The 17,989-nt window shown below is 39.1% G+C and overlaps 1 protein-coding gene across 1 annotated transcript; it reads right to left on the bottom strand.

The window, feature by feature from the left end:
* Positions 1–14,331: 14,331 nt before the first annotated feature.
* LOC122062881 (pentatricopeptide repeat-containing protein At2g32630) lies at positions 14,332–16,708 on the bottom strand. Its single transcript, XM_042626553.1, has one exon. It carries the CDS (start codon positions 16,518–16,520, stop codon positions 14,670–14,672), a length of 1,851 nt encoding a protein of 616 aa, XP_042482487.1. The 5' UTR covers positions 16,521–16,708; the 3' UTR covers positions 14,332–14,669.
* Positions 16,709–17,989: the final 1,281 nt, after the last annotated feature.

The raw sequence follows: 17,989 nt of genomic DNA, 5'->3' as shown, positions 1-17,989 counted from the left end.
ACTAGCGACTTAGGATCTGTAGCAATCGAGGGAAGAGAGGAAGATAGGATTCAAGCTATGGATCTTGAGGTAACTTATTTTTCTCTAGAGAACTTTTAAATTTTGGGATGGAATTTCTATAAGGAGGGAGGACTGTAATTCCCTTATTTTTCTTTGACTTAGTCCAACCCTGACCTTAAGTGATGAGTCAGCTGATGACGGGGTAGTCAAAGTCAATGTTTCTAATAGATGACATGGCGGTCAAAACGTAAACTTGTTGACCAAAGTCCAAGATTCTTTGGCTTTGTCACCGCTCTATTTTTGGTAAGTTTTTAAATGTTTTTGAATTGTAAATTCTTTTTTTAGACTCATACCTTTTATGGTAACTATATGGTGAGGCATAGTTGCCTTTTTTGTTGTCAGTCACTTATAGAAACTCCTATTTTTGCCTTATAATTACTTGCATATAATAAACCATATTAAATATGGTATTTTATTTCCCCTCCTCACGTTATTTCCTTATTTGGTTTATATACTTAGAGTTGATTTTCAAACCACCCTACCTATTATACTAATTATTCAAATTCCTGCAATTATGATTTGACACCTAGATTAATATATAGTTAATTATATTAACTTAGTGATTTTTTTTCCCTTCTTTATGAGATTCAAATCAAAGGGGACAAATTATCAAATCAAGGGGGTAAATGGATTATCCTTTTTCCCTTTCTTATAAGACTCAAATCAAGGGGGGGCAAATTGCATAATCAAGGGGCATGTGGGCAATAGTTTTGGCATCTTCTATTAGCCTTGCTAAGCAAATTGACAAGGGAAAGCTGATTGGCCCTTAAAGATTTCATTCCTTTTTTGAATTAGGAAGAGAGCTTGGGAAATAAAAAGAGAAGAGGGTAGGTTGGCAACCTCTCACAAGGCTACACATTTTGAAAAGAGAAAGAGAGAGAGAGAGAGAGAGAGAGTGGGACACCCCCATATTTTTCCCCTCTCTTGGTGATTCAAGTGACAAAGAGAAGAAGAAGAAGAAAGGTTCAACCCCCCTTCCCTTGACTTTGCTTGATTAGGAGGGAGACGTTCGTTCAAGACCTTATATCTAAAGGTTTTTTTTTGCCTTCTGTGAAAATTTTTAATAAGTGATTTAATTCACTCTCTACACATGGTTTTTTTTTTTTTATAATTATCAATATGTGATATAGAAAATTAATTTGCATGTTTATATATTAAATGATTTATTTTTTTTCTTAGAATTGTAAATTTATTTCTCTTGAAATTTTTATCTTTTTATTGGGTTTAGCATTTCTGAAAGCATATTAGAAATTCTGATTTATATTTACTTCATTTTTTTTCAGATTTGTGATTGTTACATTATGTCCCTATCTGGATTTTTGGATGATGTATGCTTTCATTGAGCACATTTTGTTTGTGCAAAAACTTCACTATCGATCAAGGTCACAGAACGGTGTGAGCCGTAGTACCGTACGGGACGATAGAGTGTGTTTTACGACTTACAAAAACCAATGGTGTGATTGTAGTATCTTGCATATGGGATGGATGTGGATCATGGTCACAGTACGGTGTGAGCCATAGTACGGTATGGGGGCACATGTCATTCCCATATGTTTGAACTATTATTGAGATTATAAATTATGTGCATGGGTTAACACATCGATCAAGGTCACAGTACGGTGTAAGCCGTAGTACGGTACAAGACGGTGGTATTAAATTTCATTAATCATGATTTGTGATATTTATTATTGTTTGAATGACTTGTTAAATTTTTCTTTACTTTCACAATAGTTCACATTTCATTTAAAAAAGAAAACTTTATTCCTTTTGTTTTCAAACTTGTGTAAATTGTGATTTCCGCCATTTACTAAGCTTACCCCTTACAATATTTCAAATGATGGGATTGAGATTCATGGAGAGGGAGATGAAGAGCCTATTGCATACCTATGGTCTAACAAAGATGAAGGTGGCTTTGACTTGGGTGGAGGCTATTTCTAGTTTCTTGATGATTCTATTTTCTTTAGCAATTTCTTTAAAGTCTTTTGTAAGGCTTATTTGACCTTTAATGTCATTTCATTTAAAACTTTCCTATGGGGGAAGTGTTTTTTATTTTGTTATTTATTATTTAAGACTTTCGCTGCACATTTCTATGAATTAATTACATCTTTTTATTTATTTTATTTGTTTATTCCCATGGTTTGTGGAACTCCATACCGGTTCATTCCCTAAAATGAAATCGAACTTGGACCGCCAATGACCAAACTCCTCGATCAGATTTGGGGTCGTTACAAAACCTGTCCCAAAGGAACCAGAAATAACCCAGGAAACTACTTGTAGCAGCAGAAAATAACCCAGCAACAAAAAACCAACAACAGCTAACAATTCCCCGGCAGAACTGGGTTTTGGCCAGAACAGGGAGAAAGACTTGTGGTTGAAATTTGGCTGGGTATCAGAGGCAGAAACCTGGTTAAGTGCCTCCCTTGAAGTGACCTTTGAACCCTCCAAAGGGCATTCGAAGTTGCTGGACAGAATAGGAGAATGGGCCCAGCCAACTGGACTCAACACCCTAACAAGCTGCAGTCGGCCTTGAGGGTTGAGCTGCTCTTCAACAGGCTTCAATCCTTGGCTGGTTTTCAGATACGTTTAGTTTTACCTCACAATCACTCCTCTCACAGTAAACAATAACAGAAACTAGAATAAGAAAAGAAAGAAGATGATAAACAAGATAGATGTGGGAGGGATTGGCTATCTCAACCTAAGCATCTCACCCACAGCTATCTCAGTTGTTTGTCTTCCTTTCTCGGGAGAGGGAGCAAGCAATAGCTGCAGCAAACTTCATTAATTCAAAACTGATTTATGTCTACAGCAGGCTCTCTTTATATAGAGGTCTGAAATTGCAAAATAGAAACTTAACTCAAATTAGAAACTAATGCAAAATAGAAATTGCCTCTATCTTCCAATTTAAGAAACATAATAGCATCTACTAGGGACTTTCTAAAAGTATAAGCAACCACTAAAAGCAAGGAAATTAAAGGGTTTCCTATGCTGGCTCGGTCCAGCATAGGGGTGGGTCAAACTCAGCCCAAAGGCTGGTTTGGTGGCTGCTTCTTCCTCCTGTGGTATTGTAGCCCATGATGGCAATCTACATCACTTGTAACCTCAGTTCTTGTAGATTCTCCAAAAGTTTCCTTTTTCTTGCCTTGATCAAGAAATACCAGATATCCCTACTGGCTGGTTATCTAAAGCGCATCTTTTTTGGCCACTCGACCAGGAGATCAAGGCTTCTTGTGGCCTGGTTATCAAGTTATCAAAATCTCCTTATTGTGACCTAAATTCAAGAGCTGGGGTAATAAGAGGTCTCCAGAATCATAGTCTGATATTTCTGGGTTTGTTACCTCTCATTGAGTCCTAGATTCGATAGGGATTTGAGCCACAACTATGGGTTGGTTATTTGAGCTCTGATTACTGTCATATTTTCCTGAGATTTGATTTAATCTGTGACATGCAGCTACGGGTATTCCTTTGTTACTGCTCTGACTTTCGTAGGCTTATTCCTGCTGTTGTTGGGCCTTTTTAGCATTCACAAGAGACCGTCTAAGTGTTATTTATAGTGCTGTCAGTTGAGTTTTTATGTTCTGCTATCCGATGTCCAGTCAGTGCTTATAGTGAGTTGATTACTGATCCTACCTGGGGTTAGGTTGTTGAGACCTACCCTTACATCATCAAATTCTGAAGGCACTTTACAAGAGACCGTTTAAGTGTTATCTATGTTGTCAGTTGAGTTTATGTTCTGCTATCCGATCTACAGCCAGTGCTTACTGTGAGCTGATTAGTGATCCTGCCTGGGGTTAGGTTGTTGAGACCTAACCTTAAATCACCAAATTCTGAAGGCACTTTTGCCTCGACGTGTGGGGAAGATTATCCTGGACGACATTGGATAGCCATCACTATGGATGAAGAATGTGGACAGACAGGGAACAGAAACTCCTCAAAAAGAGGACAGGGTCGTTACTCAAACCCAAAACCACAACTAATATCAAACAACAAACATAACAACACGTCTTCTAGACAAAGAAAGCAATAGATTATACCAATCTGTAAACTCATGAAGGAAGATATAGTAATTGTTACAAACAACAGGGTTAATACATCGTTTTATTTTTTTTTTTTTTCTTTTGAGAACCATGGAGTTGCTGTACAGTGCCAACCAGTTCAATAATGGGAGGAGGCTTTTCTTAATTCTTATTTCAATTATTTGTTTTGGTTTCTGTTATTTTCAACATCATAAACTTTTATTTAAATTCTTATTTTCTTAATTCATAAGAAAGTGGCAGAGAGAAGTGAGAATCAATGATTGAAGCTGTAAGTGCTTAAAATATCACACAATTAGGCAGAACATATTCAAATATATTTAAAATAATGGAAGATGTTAGGCCTTCAAACTTTGATAATATATGGCAAGTGCCAAACTATCACTGCTGTTCAAGGAATAGAAAGTTAACTGAAACATACCTACTACCATCAGAGGGGGGGGGGAAAAAAAGGAAGAATACCCAATTATCCAAAGAATTGGAAATGGCATAGTTAAGAACCTACACTTATTTCTAATGTAGTTGCCTCAAAATCCATCTAGGCATCTACAACTACACAAGCCTGAGCCTTAGAAGACTTTTGAAAGTTTAAACTGTTGACCTGTCGGGCAGTAAAGAAGGATTAGCATCACTCATTGGAAGAATTGCAAAGATGAGTGAGAACTGAGAAGTGGTCTCACCTGTACTTTTTTTTTTTTTCTCCGACTTCAATATTCTTTTCAACCTACTGATTCCACCATTCCTCTAAAATGGATCCATCGCCATTCCTATTCCATTTTTCCCTCCACATGTCTAATTTTTGTAGAAGCCACAACCAGTCAAAACTAGAAAACAGTTGGAGAAATTTTAATTATACCCATCACAAATGTTTTGGCAAGTGTGGGGTCTTCCCCTTGATTTACCTTGAGCTAATGTTGAGTATGTATTCAACTGTCCTTGAGCTTACAATGCCATGAGCGGACACTTCTGAATACAAACTGGTTAGTGGCATATTAAAGTCCCAAAAAAGATATTGGAACATGTTGAAGAATGGACCCTTTGTAGCATGGGGGTACAAAAGTCTCATGTGGGGGTCGGTGGCATCACTTAGATGCCTCTCTTGCCTCCACGCTACTTGGAGTTAGGTGATATTATAGAAGATACTTTTCTGATTTGTTTTTAGTTTCCTATTTTCCCTTGTTTCCTAATTAGGATAGTTTCCTAATTAGTAGTTTCCTTTTTTTATGTCTTGTACTTGGTCATTATAAATAAGAAAGCAAGGGAGACCGCAGTTCACGATTCTGTGAACTAGCACTCTCGGTTCTTTCCTTCTTCTCTTCTTCTCTCTTCTTCTCTTCTCTTGTGGTGGTTGCTGGGTGTTAGGGTTGCACATTGTTACAGAACACAACATGCCAAGTGAGCTTAAAAAGACAGAGAATTGCTAAGCAGAATACACCCTTTGTTAAGCATAAAATATACCCATGGAACTCCTCCATATTTTCTTTTAACTGCCATCCCAAAAATGGATTTTGTAAGAAACAAAGTATGGCTACACATATTATTCGAGTAAGACAAAAGGATCAATGTAAACTTATCTGCTTCTAATTTATCATATAAACTTGATCAATTACAAGGATGAATAACACATATAATGGGTTGATTCACGTTCAAGAAGTCTCAAACAAATCAATAACAAAATATTAGAGAGCCCACAGTTTATGGTTACACCTGGAATATTTTTTAGTTTACCTTAAGGGAGAATAATTATGGACTTTTAATCCGCCAAGCTGCATCATCACATGTAGCAGCAGAATATGAAAGATTCCATTTACTTGTTTTCATCAAAGAAATTCAGACATCCAAAATATATCTTCAATAAATGAAGACACAAAACTTATAAGGCAAAACCGAATTGGATAGTATCCCTAAACAGGAAATTCAGAAATTCAAAATATGAATTCAAAAAATTAAGAAACAAAAATTGTAACGCAAAAACAGGATCGCAGAAAAGGGGGGGGGGGGGAGAGTACGGATAGGAGGGGATGAGAAAGGAAGAAAGTTTCTACCTCTTTCGTCTCACTGGAATTCAGTGGATTCCTTGAGAGTGTTGATGTAAGCCTGGTAGGTAAGGATGTCATGCTCTTTCTTCCGAATCATAGATTACGGAGGCATAATCGATTTAGGGTTTTGTATCTTGGCTGGATTGCTGGAATATGGTAGCTTAGCTTGCTAGGTAATACGCAAAAACAGATATAGCGAGATAAGCCATTGCGTAGCGAGGAAGAGAGAAGGGGTAGAGGATAGACAAAAAACAAGATTGGAGAAAGAGGGAGAGAAGGAATGTGGAGGGAGGGGGAATCGGGATGGTCCACAGACGATGCAACCAAGCAGATTCCAATTTTTTAAAACACTGCAGCTAAGGTAATTATCATCATGAACATATGTCAATGTTTTAGCCTATCTCCATTAAGATCAGGATCTGCAGTAGAAGCAAACAAATTGATCCACCAGTTAGAATATATGGATGGGAAAAAACAATGAGATGAGAGTTGGAGAAGAAGAAGAAGAAGTAGAAGAGAGGCAAGGAGAAGAAGCGATGGAATGCTGGAATAGTGTATTGTGAGTAAATCTCACTAACACCAATATATTACTTCACTAACAAGTAATTACACACACCTCCCTAAGGAGGGAAAAAGGGGGGAAAAAAATATAACATGACAAATTCCTAAACTACCTTTAGAACAACATAACTAATATCTCTCTAACACTCCCCCTTCAGCTGAAGAATAAATATCATACATTCTCAACTTGGATAGCAAATAACTAAATTGATGATGAAAAAGACCCTTTGTGAAGATATCAGCCAGCTGATCTCCAATCCACACAAAAGGTGTACATATGCTCCCACTCTTGGGAGCATGCATAAACTGACTCACAACCCCCACTGCATAAGTAATGTCTGGACGAGTCAAGGACAAATAGATAAGCTTCCCAACTAGTCTCTGATATTCCCTACGTCAACAAGAGAAGGGTCAGAATCTTCCCCTAGCTTATGATTCTGCTCAATAAGAGAACTTGCAGGTTTGCAGCCTAACACTGCCGTTTCCTTCAACAAGTATAAGATAAACTTCCCTTGGCATATACTTATGCCCTTCTTAGATCTAAACACTTCATTCCCCAGGAAGTACTTTAAGGGTCCCAGATCTTTGATTTCAAACTGTTGGGCTAAGTAGTTCTTCAGCTTGGCTATCTCAGCTCTGTTATCTTCAGTTACCACAATATCATCAACATAGACAATCCGGGTTGTAATGGTGCCATTACCACACTTAGTGAACAGATTGTGGTCAGCCTGACTTTGGGAATAGCCATTCTTCAGAATGGCTTGTCTGAACCTTTCAAACCAGGCCTTTGGAGATTGCTTAAGACCATACAGAGCCTTCTTAAAAAGACAATCTTTCCTACAGCTGAAGGGAACTAAAAGCCAAGAGTAGTTTGCATATACACCTCTTCTAAATCGCCATCTAGGAAGGCATTCTTCACATCCAATTGATACAATAGCCAATCCTTACTTGCTACCAAAGATAAAAGGGCCCTTATGGTGTTATAGTTAGCCACAGGAGCAAATGTCTCCTGATAGTCAATCCCATACACTTGACTGTATCCTTTTGCCACCAACATTGCCTTGTACCTCTCAATAGTATCATCTGACCGGTACTTGATTGTGTAGACCCACCTGCATCCAACTGGAGTTCTCCCCCTGGGAAGGTCAACCAATTTCAAGGTACAATTTTTCTCGAGGGCCATCATTTCCTCAATCATGGCACTTCCACTTAAGGTCAAACATAGCTTCAAAAACATTCTTGGGAATAGAAACAGATGGCAGAGAAATAGTAAATGCAACACTTGTAGGGGAAAGAGAGTCATAGCAAACAAACTGAGCTACAGGATTAGTATAAGCTCTCTTTCCCTTCCTAGTAGGAAGATCTAACTCAGATGAGGAAGAAAGGATGTTACCTGATTGAGGAGGGTGGATCTCAAGGTCTGGATTCAAAGAGGACTTTTGGCAGGTCTTCTTGCTCCTCCTTGTGTACATAATGTCCACCTTTTCATTACTTGAACTTGAATTACCTCGTGATTGATCCCTAGCATCAATAATATCCATCTCTTTGTGTTTCCCAATGTCAAGCATAAAAGGAGAAATAAGCAATGGGGAAAGAAAATGGATTTCATCAATAGCCTTGTCACTCCCATTATTCTCCCCCTGAAAAGGATACTATGGGGTGCAAAAAAAGGTGTAGACTCAAGGAATGTGACATCTTTAGAAAGAAGCCTTCGTCTAAAGAAGGAACCATTTGTAACCTTTGTTAGTGGAAGAATAGCCACGAAAGATACATTTAAGAGCCTTGGGGTCTAGTTTAGTCCAAGAAGACTCATTAATATGGACATAACAGATACACCCAAATACTTTGGAGGGGAAGAGAGAAAGAAGAAGACTAAGGAGACAAGGTGTCCAAGGGAGTTTTGGAGCCAAGAAGTTTTGTTGGCATACGGTTGATCAAAAAAATAGTAGTAAGAAGAGCATCAGACTAAAAATTTTTAGGCACATGCATTCCAAAGAGAAGATTCCTACTGACTTCCATCAAATGGCGGTTTTTCCTCTCAGCTGCCCCATTTTGTTGGGGTGTGTTGACAAAAGCTAGTTGATGGATAATGCTATAATCCGTAAAAAAGTCTTGAAGACCACCATACCTATACTCCCCCCTTTGTCAGAACAAACAATTTTAATCTTGGTGTCAAACTATGTACATATCATATGATAAAAATTTTAAAGGCATCATACACATCACTCTTATGCTTCATCAGAATAGTCCAAGTAGCACGGGAAAAATCATTAACAAATGAAACAAAGTAGCAAAAACCAAATAAAGAGGTAGTAATAGAAGGCCCCCAAACATCAGAGTGCACAATGTGAAAAGGAATAGTAGATCTATTACCATGATAAGGATAAGAAAAACGACAATGTTTAGAAAAAAATACATGGTCCACAATGAAAGACATGAGAACTAGGAAAAGAAGTAAATAAATGAGATAATTGTTTCCTCATAATAACAAAAGATGGATGTCCTAAACATTGGTACCACAACATCACAGAATCCACAGAACTGCTATCAGTACGTCCACATACATAGGATTGAGTTGTACCCAAAAAAGGTGATTGAGGTTCAAGTAAGTAGAGCCCTTTCTCCTCACGCTCACTGTCAATAATCCTCTTTGTCATCAAATCCTGAAAGAGACGATGAGAAGGAAAAAATATGGATTTTGTTAGGTGACTCACAAATAAGAGATTAGTGGCAAGGTTAGGAACGTGAAGAATAGAATCAAGTAAAATGGAAGAAGTAACAAGAATACTACCTTTACCAGAAATAGAGGAAAGTGAGCCATCAGCAACCCTAACCTTATCTCTATCGGAACAAATAGAGTATGTATCATAACAATGGGACGTACCAATCATATAATCCATAGCACCAGAATCAATAACCCAAGATGGAGCTATAGAAGGAGTAGATGAGGAAACCTGCAAGGCTAAAGCTGAGGAATCTGGCATTATAAGAGAAGAAGATGATGAGCCCTCCAGTTGTGATGACCCTGCGGAATGCTACAATATCCTCCCTAGTAAGGGAATTGTGCTCTGCTTGTATGCTAGAAGCAAACCCTGTAGTATCAGTCTCAATCTGAACACTGTGGCTCTAGCTCCCCCTTTACTACGTCCACCACGAGCACCACTAGATCCACCACGCATGCCAGGAGGACGACCATGAAAAACCCAGCATCTCTCTTTGGGGTGCCCAAATTTTTCACAATTATCACATTGTCTGTCATATCCACGAGGTGGCCCTTGACCTCTACCACCACCACGCCAATCTCTCTGAGAGCTAGTAGTAAGAGTTGACCGCTCAAGAGGGGGGCAAGTTCCATGGCCACCCACCAAGTCTCCTCACTCTGTAGATAGCTACACACTTTATCAAGGAATGGAAGAGGAGACTGGCACAAAATTTATATCCGGATTGACTCATACTAGGGATTCAAACCACCAAGTAAGATAAGAACAAGTTCATTTTCAAGTATTCGATAAACCTTAGCTTCATCTTCAGGATTGGACAATTGGAGGTCCCTATAGTGATCATACTCTTCCCAGAGACTAATGACAGTGTTGTAGTACTCAGAAATGGTCCTATCCCCTTGCTTCATGGCAATGACCTTTTGGAGTAGTTGTTAAACTTCAGCTAAGTCACCCACATGGTCAAAAGTTTTAGTAACACTGTCCCAAATATCCTTGGCAGTCTTTCCTCATAAACCTTCTTCCAATCTCAAGTTTCATAGAAAAAATCAGCCATGTCATAGCAGTGGAGTTTTCAGTCTCCCATTTTGGATATGATGGGTCATTTGGGTTAGGAGCTTTAATGGTACCTGTGACATACCTAAGCTTTGCCCTACTCCGTAAGGAAAGCTCACAGAATGAGCCCAATCCAAGTAATTTGTATTGTCCAACTTCACAATTGAAATTTAACTATTTGGGTTATCAAAAAACCATAGGGGTAGGATGAGTAGAACCACTCGATGCACTAGTTGAAATATCTCCAAAAAGGGCCCCCAAGTCCACTATCATCAGATATATGGTTGAGAAAGGGTCACACACAAGGTGGGGAGTACACACTCTACCCAAATTTGCTTCCCCTGAACCAGAAAAAAAAAAATTCTAGCAACCAAACCAAGCATATACTTCAAAGAAATTCACACCATCTACCTTCTTCAAGGTGTAGGATAACTCAATAGGCCTAAACATCATACCTTACAAACACATAACAATCGGAAGCATCACAGGTCACATTTCAGAGACAAAAATGCCAAAAAAAGGGCTGGCGGTATCCTAAGTTCAGTGAAGAATTGAGTTGTGCAACCACAATTCAAGAAGGCTTGTAGTGAGACCAAGAGGGGTGATTGTACACCCTAGAGCGACCCAAATGCTCCTGGTTTCAGCTACACAGCTGACCAGATAAGAGAGAAAGAGAAAAAATGGTCCAGGGCTGACGGTGAGTTTACCTAGACCTAATTTTGCTTATTGCAACCTTCAAGTGTGATGGGGACATCAAAGTGTACAATCGAAAGAAGAAGAAGAGCCAACCAGTCCCATCTCTGTGGTTGGAGGATTAGAAGAAACCAGGAAAAAGAAAGAAGAAAGAAGAAGAAAGGAGGAAAAAAGAGGAGTCGAACCAGCCTTCCCAGCGCTGGGTTCAACCACCCTTGTTTCCCCATTCAGTAAATCTTGTGGACCCCACCAAATCTTACTTTACTTTGCTTTAATTCTGATATTATTTGATTTTTTTTAAATAATTAGAAACTATGACTTCTTTCTATTAGGTAGTTTATTATTTCAAATAACTAAGTTTCCAAGTATCTTTTTATTTTTAGAAGTTTTATTCTATTAAAAGTGTAAGGCCATTGGGCATTGAGAATTAATGAATTAGAATTGAAAAACAGCTAATGAGCAAACCCCCACCCCTCTCACGATTCTCTCTCTCTCTCTCAATCTCGTATTTCCCTCATTCTCTTTCTCACCTCTCTCCTTTTCTCTCTCGGTCCTCTCTTCTTTCGCCTCCCCCTCTCTTTCGATTTTCCTACGCTACTGTTTACTGTTGCTGTTTCTGTTTACTGTCTACTGCTGCCGGCTAACATCTGCTGCTGCTGTTACCCTTTTGATGCTGAACTGCTGCTGCTGTTTTTCCCCCTTAATGTTGAACTGTTGTTGCTGATCTCCCCTTTGATGCTGGACTGCTGCTGAACTTTTTCTTCAATACTGGGTGCTGCTGTTCTTTACTTCAAAACTGGGCTGCTGCTGAACTCCTTTCAAATAATTGGACTATTATTGGACACCGTCTTCAAAATCTGGGTTGTCTTCTTTTGTTCTCAGATCTAGGCAGCAGGTAAGTATAGAATGAACCCTCCCATTCCCTCATTATTTATTCCATTAACTACCATTAAAACCCACCCCCCTTTTTAGCCATTGTTTAACCTTTATTTGCATCACTGTCTTACCTCAAGTATTGTTGATTTTCTTATTACTAGTATGACTGATTTTAGAGCATATAACATGGGACTTTTATCTACCTTTGGTACTTAATAGGCTAGTGCTATAACCTACTTTTGCTTGCTGCCATGTTCCCTACCCTATGTTCCCCCTTGTAGTTTGATTGAGTTTATATGTTTTTCTTCCTAAATTATTATTGCTCTTTGCTAGTTTATTTATTAGTCTCATTCTATTTTGCATGTTAAATCTTGTTTGTTGAGCTTCCTTGGTCCTGTTGATGTAGATGCACATTATGGAAGGAAATATGAGAGGAAAAAGAGTCCAGCCTTAGTCCACTTGAGTGGCTAGGGTCTAGCCAAGAAGCCAGCCGAACCCCTACTTGGTCCACCTGAGTGGCTAAGTACAAATAAGGGCCAATTGGGCCCATTGGCAAGGGGAATAATTAGTAGTTGTTTTTAATTAATTAGTGGGCCATTGGGCCCATCGAATTGAGTAAGTGGTATGTCGAGTCCAAATTGTCTTAGGACTATTTGTTTTCCACATAGGTTTATTATTCCTAGTCCAATTTTGAATTCCTAGTTGTAGTAGGAGTGTCTAGTCCTATTTGGAAACTAGTTCCTAGTTGAAGTAGGAGTGTCTAGTCCTATTGGGAAACTAGCTCCTAGTAGTAGTTTAATTGTTATTCTTCCCTCTATAGATTGAGTAGCCTATGTACTCATAATTTCGTATTTGAATAAAGAATAATTGCAACCAATTGCTTAGAACAGCCAGGATAGCTGTGGGTGAGAAGCCCGGGCCGAGACAGCCGCTCCTCCCCCACTTTTCCCTTTGTTTCTTCTTGTTTAAAGCTTTCTATTTTATCCTAAAGTTACTACCGTTGAAGTACACGACTGTTGTGAGTATTCAAAAGTTCAGATCTGTCAAAGTAACAAACCATAATTGATTCTCTCTCCTGAAGCCCGAGATTATTTCTCCTAGGTCAGAAAATCAAGAAAGCTTGTAACTTCACAACCAACCGTCAGAATCCTCTCAACTTTGGGGGTTTTTGTACCCTCCCTAGGGACTATCTACGCCCAAGAGTGCAGCTCAATCGGACTCCTACAGACCTGGCAGCACCTCTCTCTCTCCGGCTCTATAGCAGGTCTTTCTCTCTCCTATCGGGTTGGATTTTGGGCTGGTTTTACTCCTGCATTGGTATTGTATCCTTGGGGGTTTATTTGATGGTCTTATTTCTTTGTTTCCTACTCCTATTTGTATTGTTTGGGGTTATAAACTGCTGGGGTAGTTTCTTGTAATCTACTCATGCATTACCTGTCCTACCCAAGTCCCTTGAGTTTATCCTACCTAGTTAGTTAATCTTGTAGGAAACCTAGTCACCCTACATCAAAGTGTCTCTTTCTTCAAAGGAAAACTTCCATTGGTGTCTCTACGGTCTCCTTGCATGCCTCTCTCAAGGTTTCTTCAATCTTCTCACATAGAAGTCTATTTCCTTAGAACCCCTTTGTAACCTAGGGTACCAAAAAGAAGAGAAGAAGGGAGGAGACTAGTAGCTCGACTCTCAAACCAACCTTACAGCTCTGATACCAAGTTAGAATATATCGATGGGAAAGAACAATAAGATGAGAGTTGGAGAAGAAGAAGAAGAAGAAGAAGAAGAAGAAGAAGAAATAGAAGAGGGAGAAGGAGAAGAGGTGATGGAATGGTGGAATAGTGTATTGTGAGTAAAATCTCAGTAACACCAATATATTACTTCACTAATATATTTACAAGTAATTACAAACACCTCCCTTAGGAGGGAAAAAGGGAAAAATAAAACATAACATGACAAGTTCCTAAACTACCCTCTTAGAGCAACATAACTAATATCTCTAACACCACCTATACGAGAAAAGAAAATGAGTAGCATGCCTTGACATTTCTTGACATTTCTTGAGCTGTCAAATTGAAGGAACAAATACGTAGCTTGAGCAAAACATATCTGCTGTGATCATTGGTTCATATGAACAACAGGCAGAACCTCAGTCTATCATCCATAAAATGAATCAAGGATTAGGATCAAATGCATACTTGGATGGAAATGCAATTATCAAGATCCAGAAATGAAAGCTTTGGTGGGGGGGACCAGTATATCCAACCTGCAATGAAACACAAAGGGCCCATTCACTTGGGCTATGATTTCTCTAATAATTTGAAAGATTTTCAACTCATTCACAATATGGGAATTCCTTAACAGCCCTTACAGCTGCCCTCAATTCTTTCAACGGATCATCAAGATAGTAAATACAGTGGATTTGATTGACAATAAAAGACATTTACTTCACTTATTGATCATTTGTTTGATATCCCACCTCTTGGGCACATGAATCACAATAATGATAAGAAATAAAATACAGACAATGATTTCTGGAACTTATCTGCAGCCATTAACCATACTGTTAGATCCAAGCTGTGGTCTTTCCATCATTCATATGGTTAGGTGTGAACACTCAATCTGTAAGAGCAGTGACAACACACTATGAAGATGTTTCTGTATGAAGGCTACCCACCAGTGAAGAGTAGACAGAATCATCAGGTTTAATTCCTGCCTCAATCATCTCATCATACAATCTAAATGCCTCATTAGATCTCCCTGCCTTGGACAATCCCGAAATCATTGCAGAATATGTGACCATATTGCGCACTAAACCCCTCTCGGGCATTTCATTAAAGAGTTTTAGTGCTTCTTCAACCTTTCCCACCACACTGTGGCCATGAATAAGTGACGTGTAGGTGTACACATCTGGCTTAAACCCTCTGTCCTCCATTTCATCTCTAAGTTTATTAGCATCCTTCATATTCTCTTTCTTGCTGTAACCATCTATTAAGGCATTATATGTCACAGTACTATACTTCACTCCCATCTTTTCCATCTCACGAAAAACCCTCCTTGCTTCCACCATATCTCCTTCCTTGCAATATATGTCAATCAGTGTAGTGAGGCATTCAGTGTTCGGACTCACACCTCTATCAGCCATAGTGAGCAAAAGTGTCTTTGCCTCGTTATATCGATTTGACTTGCACAAACCACTGGCTATGGTGTTATATGTGAATACATCCAGCTCAAGACCTTTCTTCTCCATCACAACCTGCAATGTTAAGGCTTCATCTATCATTCTTTGCTTGCAATACCCATCCATTAATGTGTTGAATATGACCTCATTTAAGTCAATTCCTTTGCTTTGCATTTCAGTTATCAACTTCTTTGCAGCAATCATCTGCCCGACCTTGCAAAGGCCAGAGATCAAAGACCCATAAGTGTGTGCACTTGGACTGAGGCCCCTATCAGTCAATTCATCGAACAGTGCAAACGCCCTCTTCATGTTCCCTAGTCTACAATGTCCATTGATGAGTGAACTATACACATAGATATCTGCTTCAACACCTGTTGAGTTCATCTCCTCAAACACTCTTTCGGCTTCATGGATCTTGCCAGAGCTTGAGAACCCATCAATTAAGGAAGTGTAGGTCCTAACGTTGGCTACTACACCTTCCCGGACCATAAAGTTCAAGATCTCATTTACTTGCTGAAAATCCCCTCTCTTGACATAGGCATCTATCAGAGAATTATAAGTGACGATATTAGATTTGACTCCTTTCTTACCCATTTCACTCATCAACTCCATAGCTCGAGTAATCTCTCCTTGTTTACACAAGGCATCAACCACTATCGTTAACGAATAAACAGAGATTTTAACACCCGATTTGAGCATCCGTAGAAGGAACCCTAAAGCCGACTCCACCTGACCAGACCTCTTGAGGGCGAGTAGATAAAATGTGCAAGACCTCTCATCGATATCAAAACCATTGCTTTTCATGTAGTCGAAGGTCTCCAGGGCTTCTTCGCATTTGTTACTTTCCGCAAAAATCCTAAATAGCATATCGAGTAACTTTCCACGCATAAAGGACTCATTACAGCAACTATCTACCAAAGACGCTACGACTGAAACTCGACAATTGAGGTCTTGATTCAGGACTGCGGATCTGAGGATATTCTTGGCCACTGCGAACCTATTATCCTTAAATAGCCGGCAAACCAAGGTTAAATGGGCTCGAAGATCATGTCTGTATGGAGCGAGAGATTGGATTCCGTTGATTAAATTAAAGAAATCCAAGCAAGTCTTGGTATTGAGAGCTGGATTTGAGAGAACAAGGTGCGCTGCGTCGGAATTGAGATTGGAGATAAAGGATTTGACTCGGACAGACTTGGAACCAGAGCTGAGTAGGGTTTTGGATATCTTGTCTGCAACTGCTTCATTAGATTGAGAAGGAGAGTCGATCAATAGATTACTCAATAATTTCGTCCTTTGCTTTTGAATCGTCGTCATTGACTATAGAAAGTTGCAGAAATTCGTTTTCACTTTGAAGAACTCTCAAATTCTTCGTTTCGTTTGATCCTGCTCTTCTTCTCCATCTCGAAGGGACGGATTGAGTTTCAACATCGTATGAGACGGCCCGTTTGATAACGTTTCGTTTCTGATGTTTCAGCGCAGAAGCGACCTAAAAAGCGTTTGATAAAAGTTGTTCCGTTTAAAAAGCTTTTAAAAACATAAATCAAAATTGATATAAAAGCAATTGGTGAAACATGTTTCGTCATTTCTAAAAACGACTTAGGTTCACCATAATTGTTAAAAACTCGAAAAAATCCCTCAAACCCAAAACGTCGGTTGAAGAAAAAAATTATAAAAAAAGAAAAGTAAACATCTCTGTGATTCATCCTCTCCCCATCGACTCTCCCTCTTCCCACCACAGGCCTTCTCACTACAACACAATCAACAGGGCCGGCATCAGCGATGAAAGTGATACCTGGAGAGCACCAAACATTAGGAACAACAGCAATGGAAGTCGGGTTCGCCACAATTGTTGGCGTCGTCAACCCCTATTAGTTCTTCTTCCTGTGCGGGTTCCTCTGCTTCTTTTTCCTCACTTTCTTAGCTTGCCAATCTACTGAAGACCGATCTTGTCTCCGGCGCCGACACATGTGAAGATGTAGCACACCCAAGCCCTCTGAATGTCGCCGATGTAAAATTCTTCTTTTTGTACTGTAACGTCAACAACATATCGGAAACATTGTTATTGTTGTTGTTTCTAATGTTCTTCGTGTTCATGTTGTCGGTGTTATTAGTGAAAGTGAAAGGAGCAAAGAAAGATGGTGGATTTACGACAAGGAGATTGAATGATATAAGGGATTTCTGGGCCTGGATATGAAGTTGAAATGAGCTGATTCCTGGGTCTTGTAAATCTAATTTCTTTCGCTGCCTTTGGGTTCTCTGCAACCGCAGCCATGATTGTAGGGAAAGATGAAGAGGGAAACAGAGGAAGAATAAGGTGTGTGGAGGAGGCAGAATGGTGGTGGGGGACGGCATCGAACTTGGCCAGTTTAGGGTCTGTTGAAACGACAAAGAAACATTTCAAGAAACAAGAGGTTTATCAAACACCCAAAATTCCGTTTTTGTTCCCATAAACGAAAATTTATGTTTCTGTTGTTTCTTGAAACAGAAACGGCAAAAACATTATCAAACGGTTACTGGAAATCGATGGCTTCCTCTCTCTTTCTCTTATTTAAATGCAACATAAGGCTGCATTTGGTTGCACGTGAAATGCAAATTTTTGCTGTAAAGTGAACAAATTTTCCCAAGAAAATTAAATTTAAATGTTTGATTGCAAGGGAAATATATTTACCATATAAAAAAAATTCCACTTAAACATTAAAATTTCCCTTTTCATTTTCCGACCAAAATAGAAAGAAAAATAAAAACCCTACTCACGATCTCTTTCTCTCACCCTTTCGCGACTC

The sequence above is a fragment of the Macadamia integrifolia genome, unplaced genomic scaffold, assembly GCF_013358625.1.
Source record: "Macadamia integrifolia cultivar HAES 741 unplaced genomic scaffold, SCU_Mint_v3 scaffold1132, whole genome shotgun sequence".
NCBI classification, from domain to species: Eukaryota; Viridiplantae; Streptophyta; class Magnoliopsida; order Proteales; family Proteaceae; genus Macadamia; species Macadamia integrifolia.
Note: the sequence above shows the minus strand (reverse complement) of the source record. Positions and strands in the feature narration are given on the sequence as shown.

Excerpts from the sequence above, each read along its gene's own strand:
- LOC122062881 (XM_042626553.1), bottom strand. The coding sequence starts at position 16,520 with ATGACGACGATTCAAAAGCAAAGGACGAAATTATTGAGTAATCTATTG.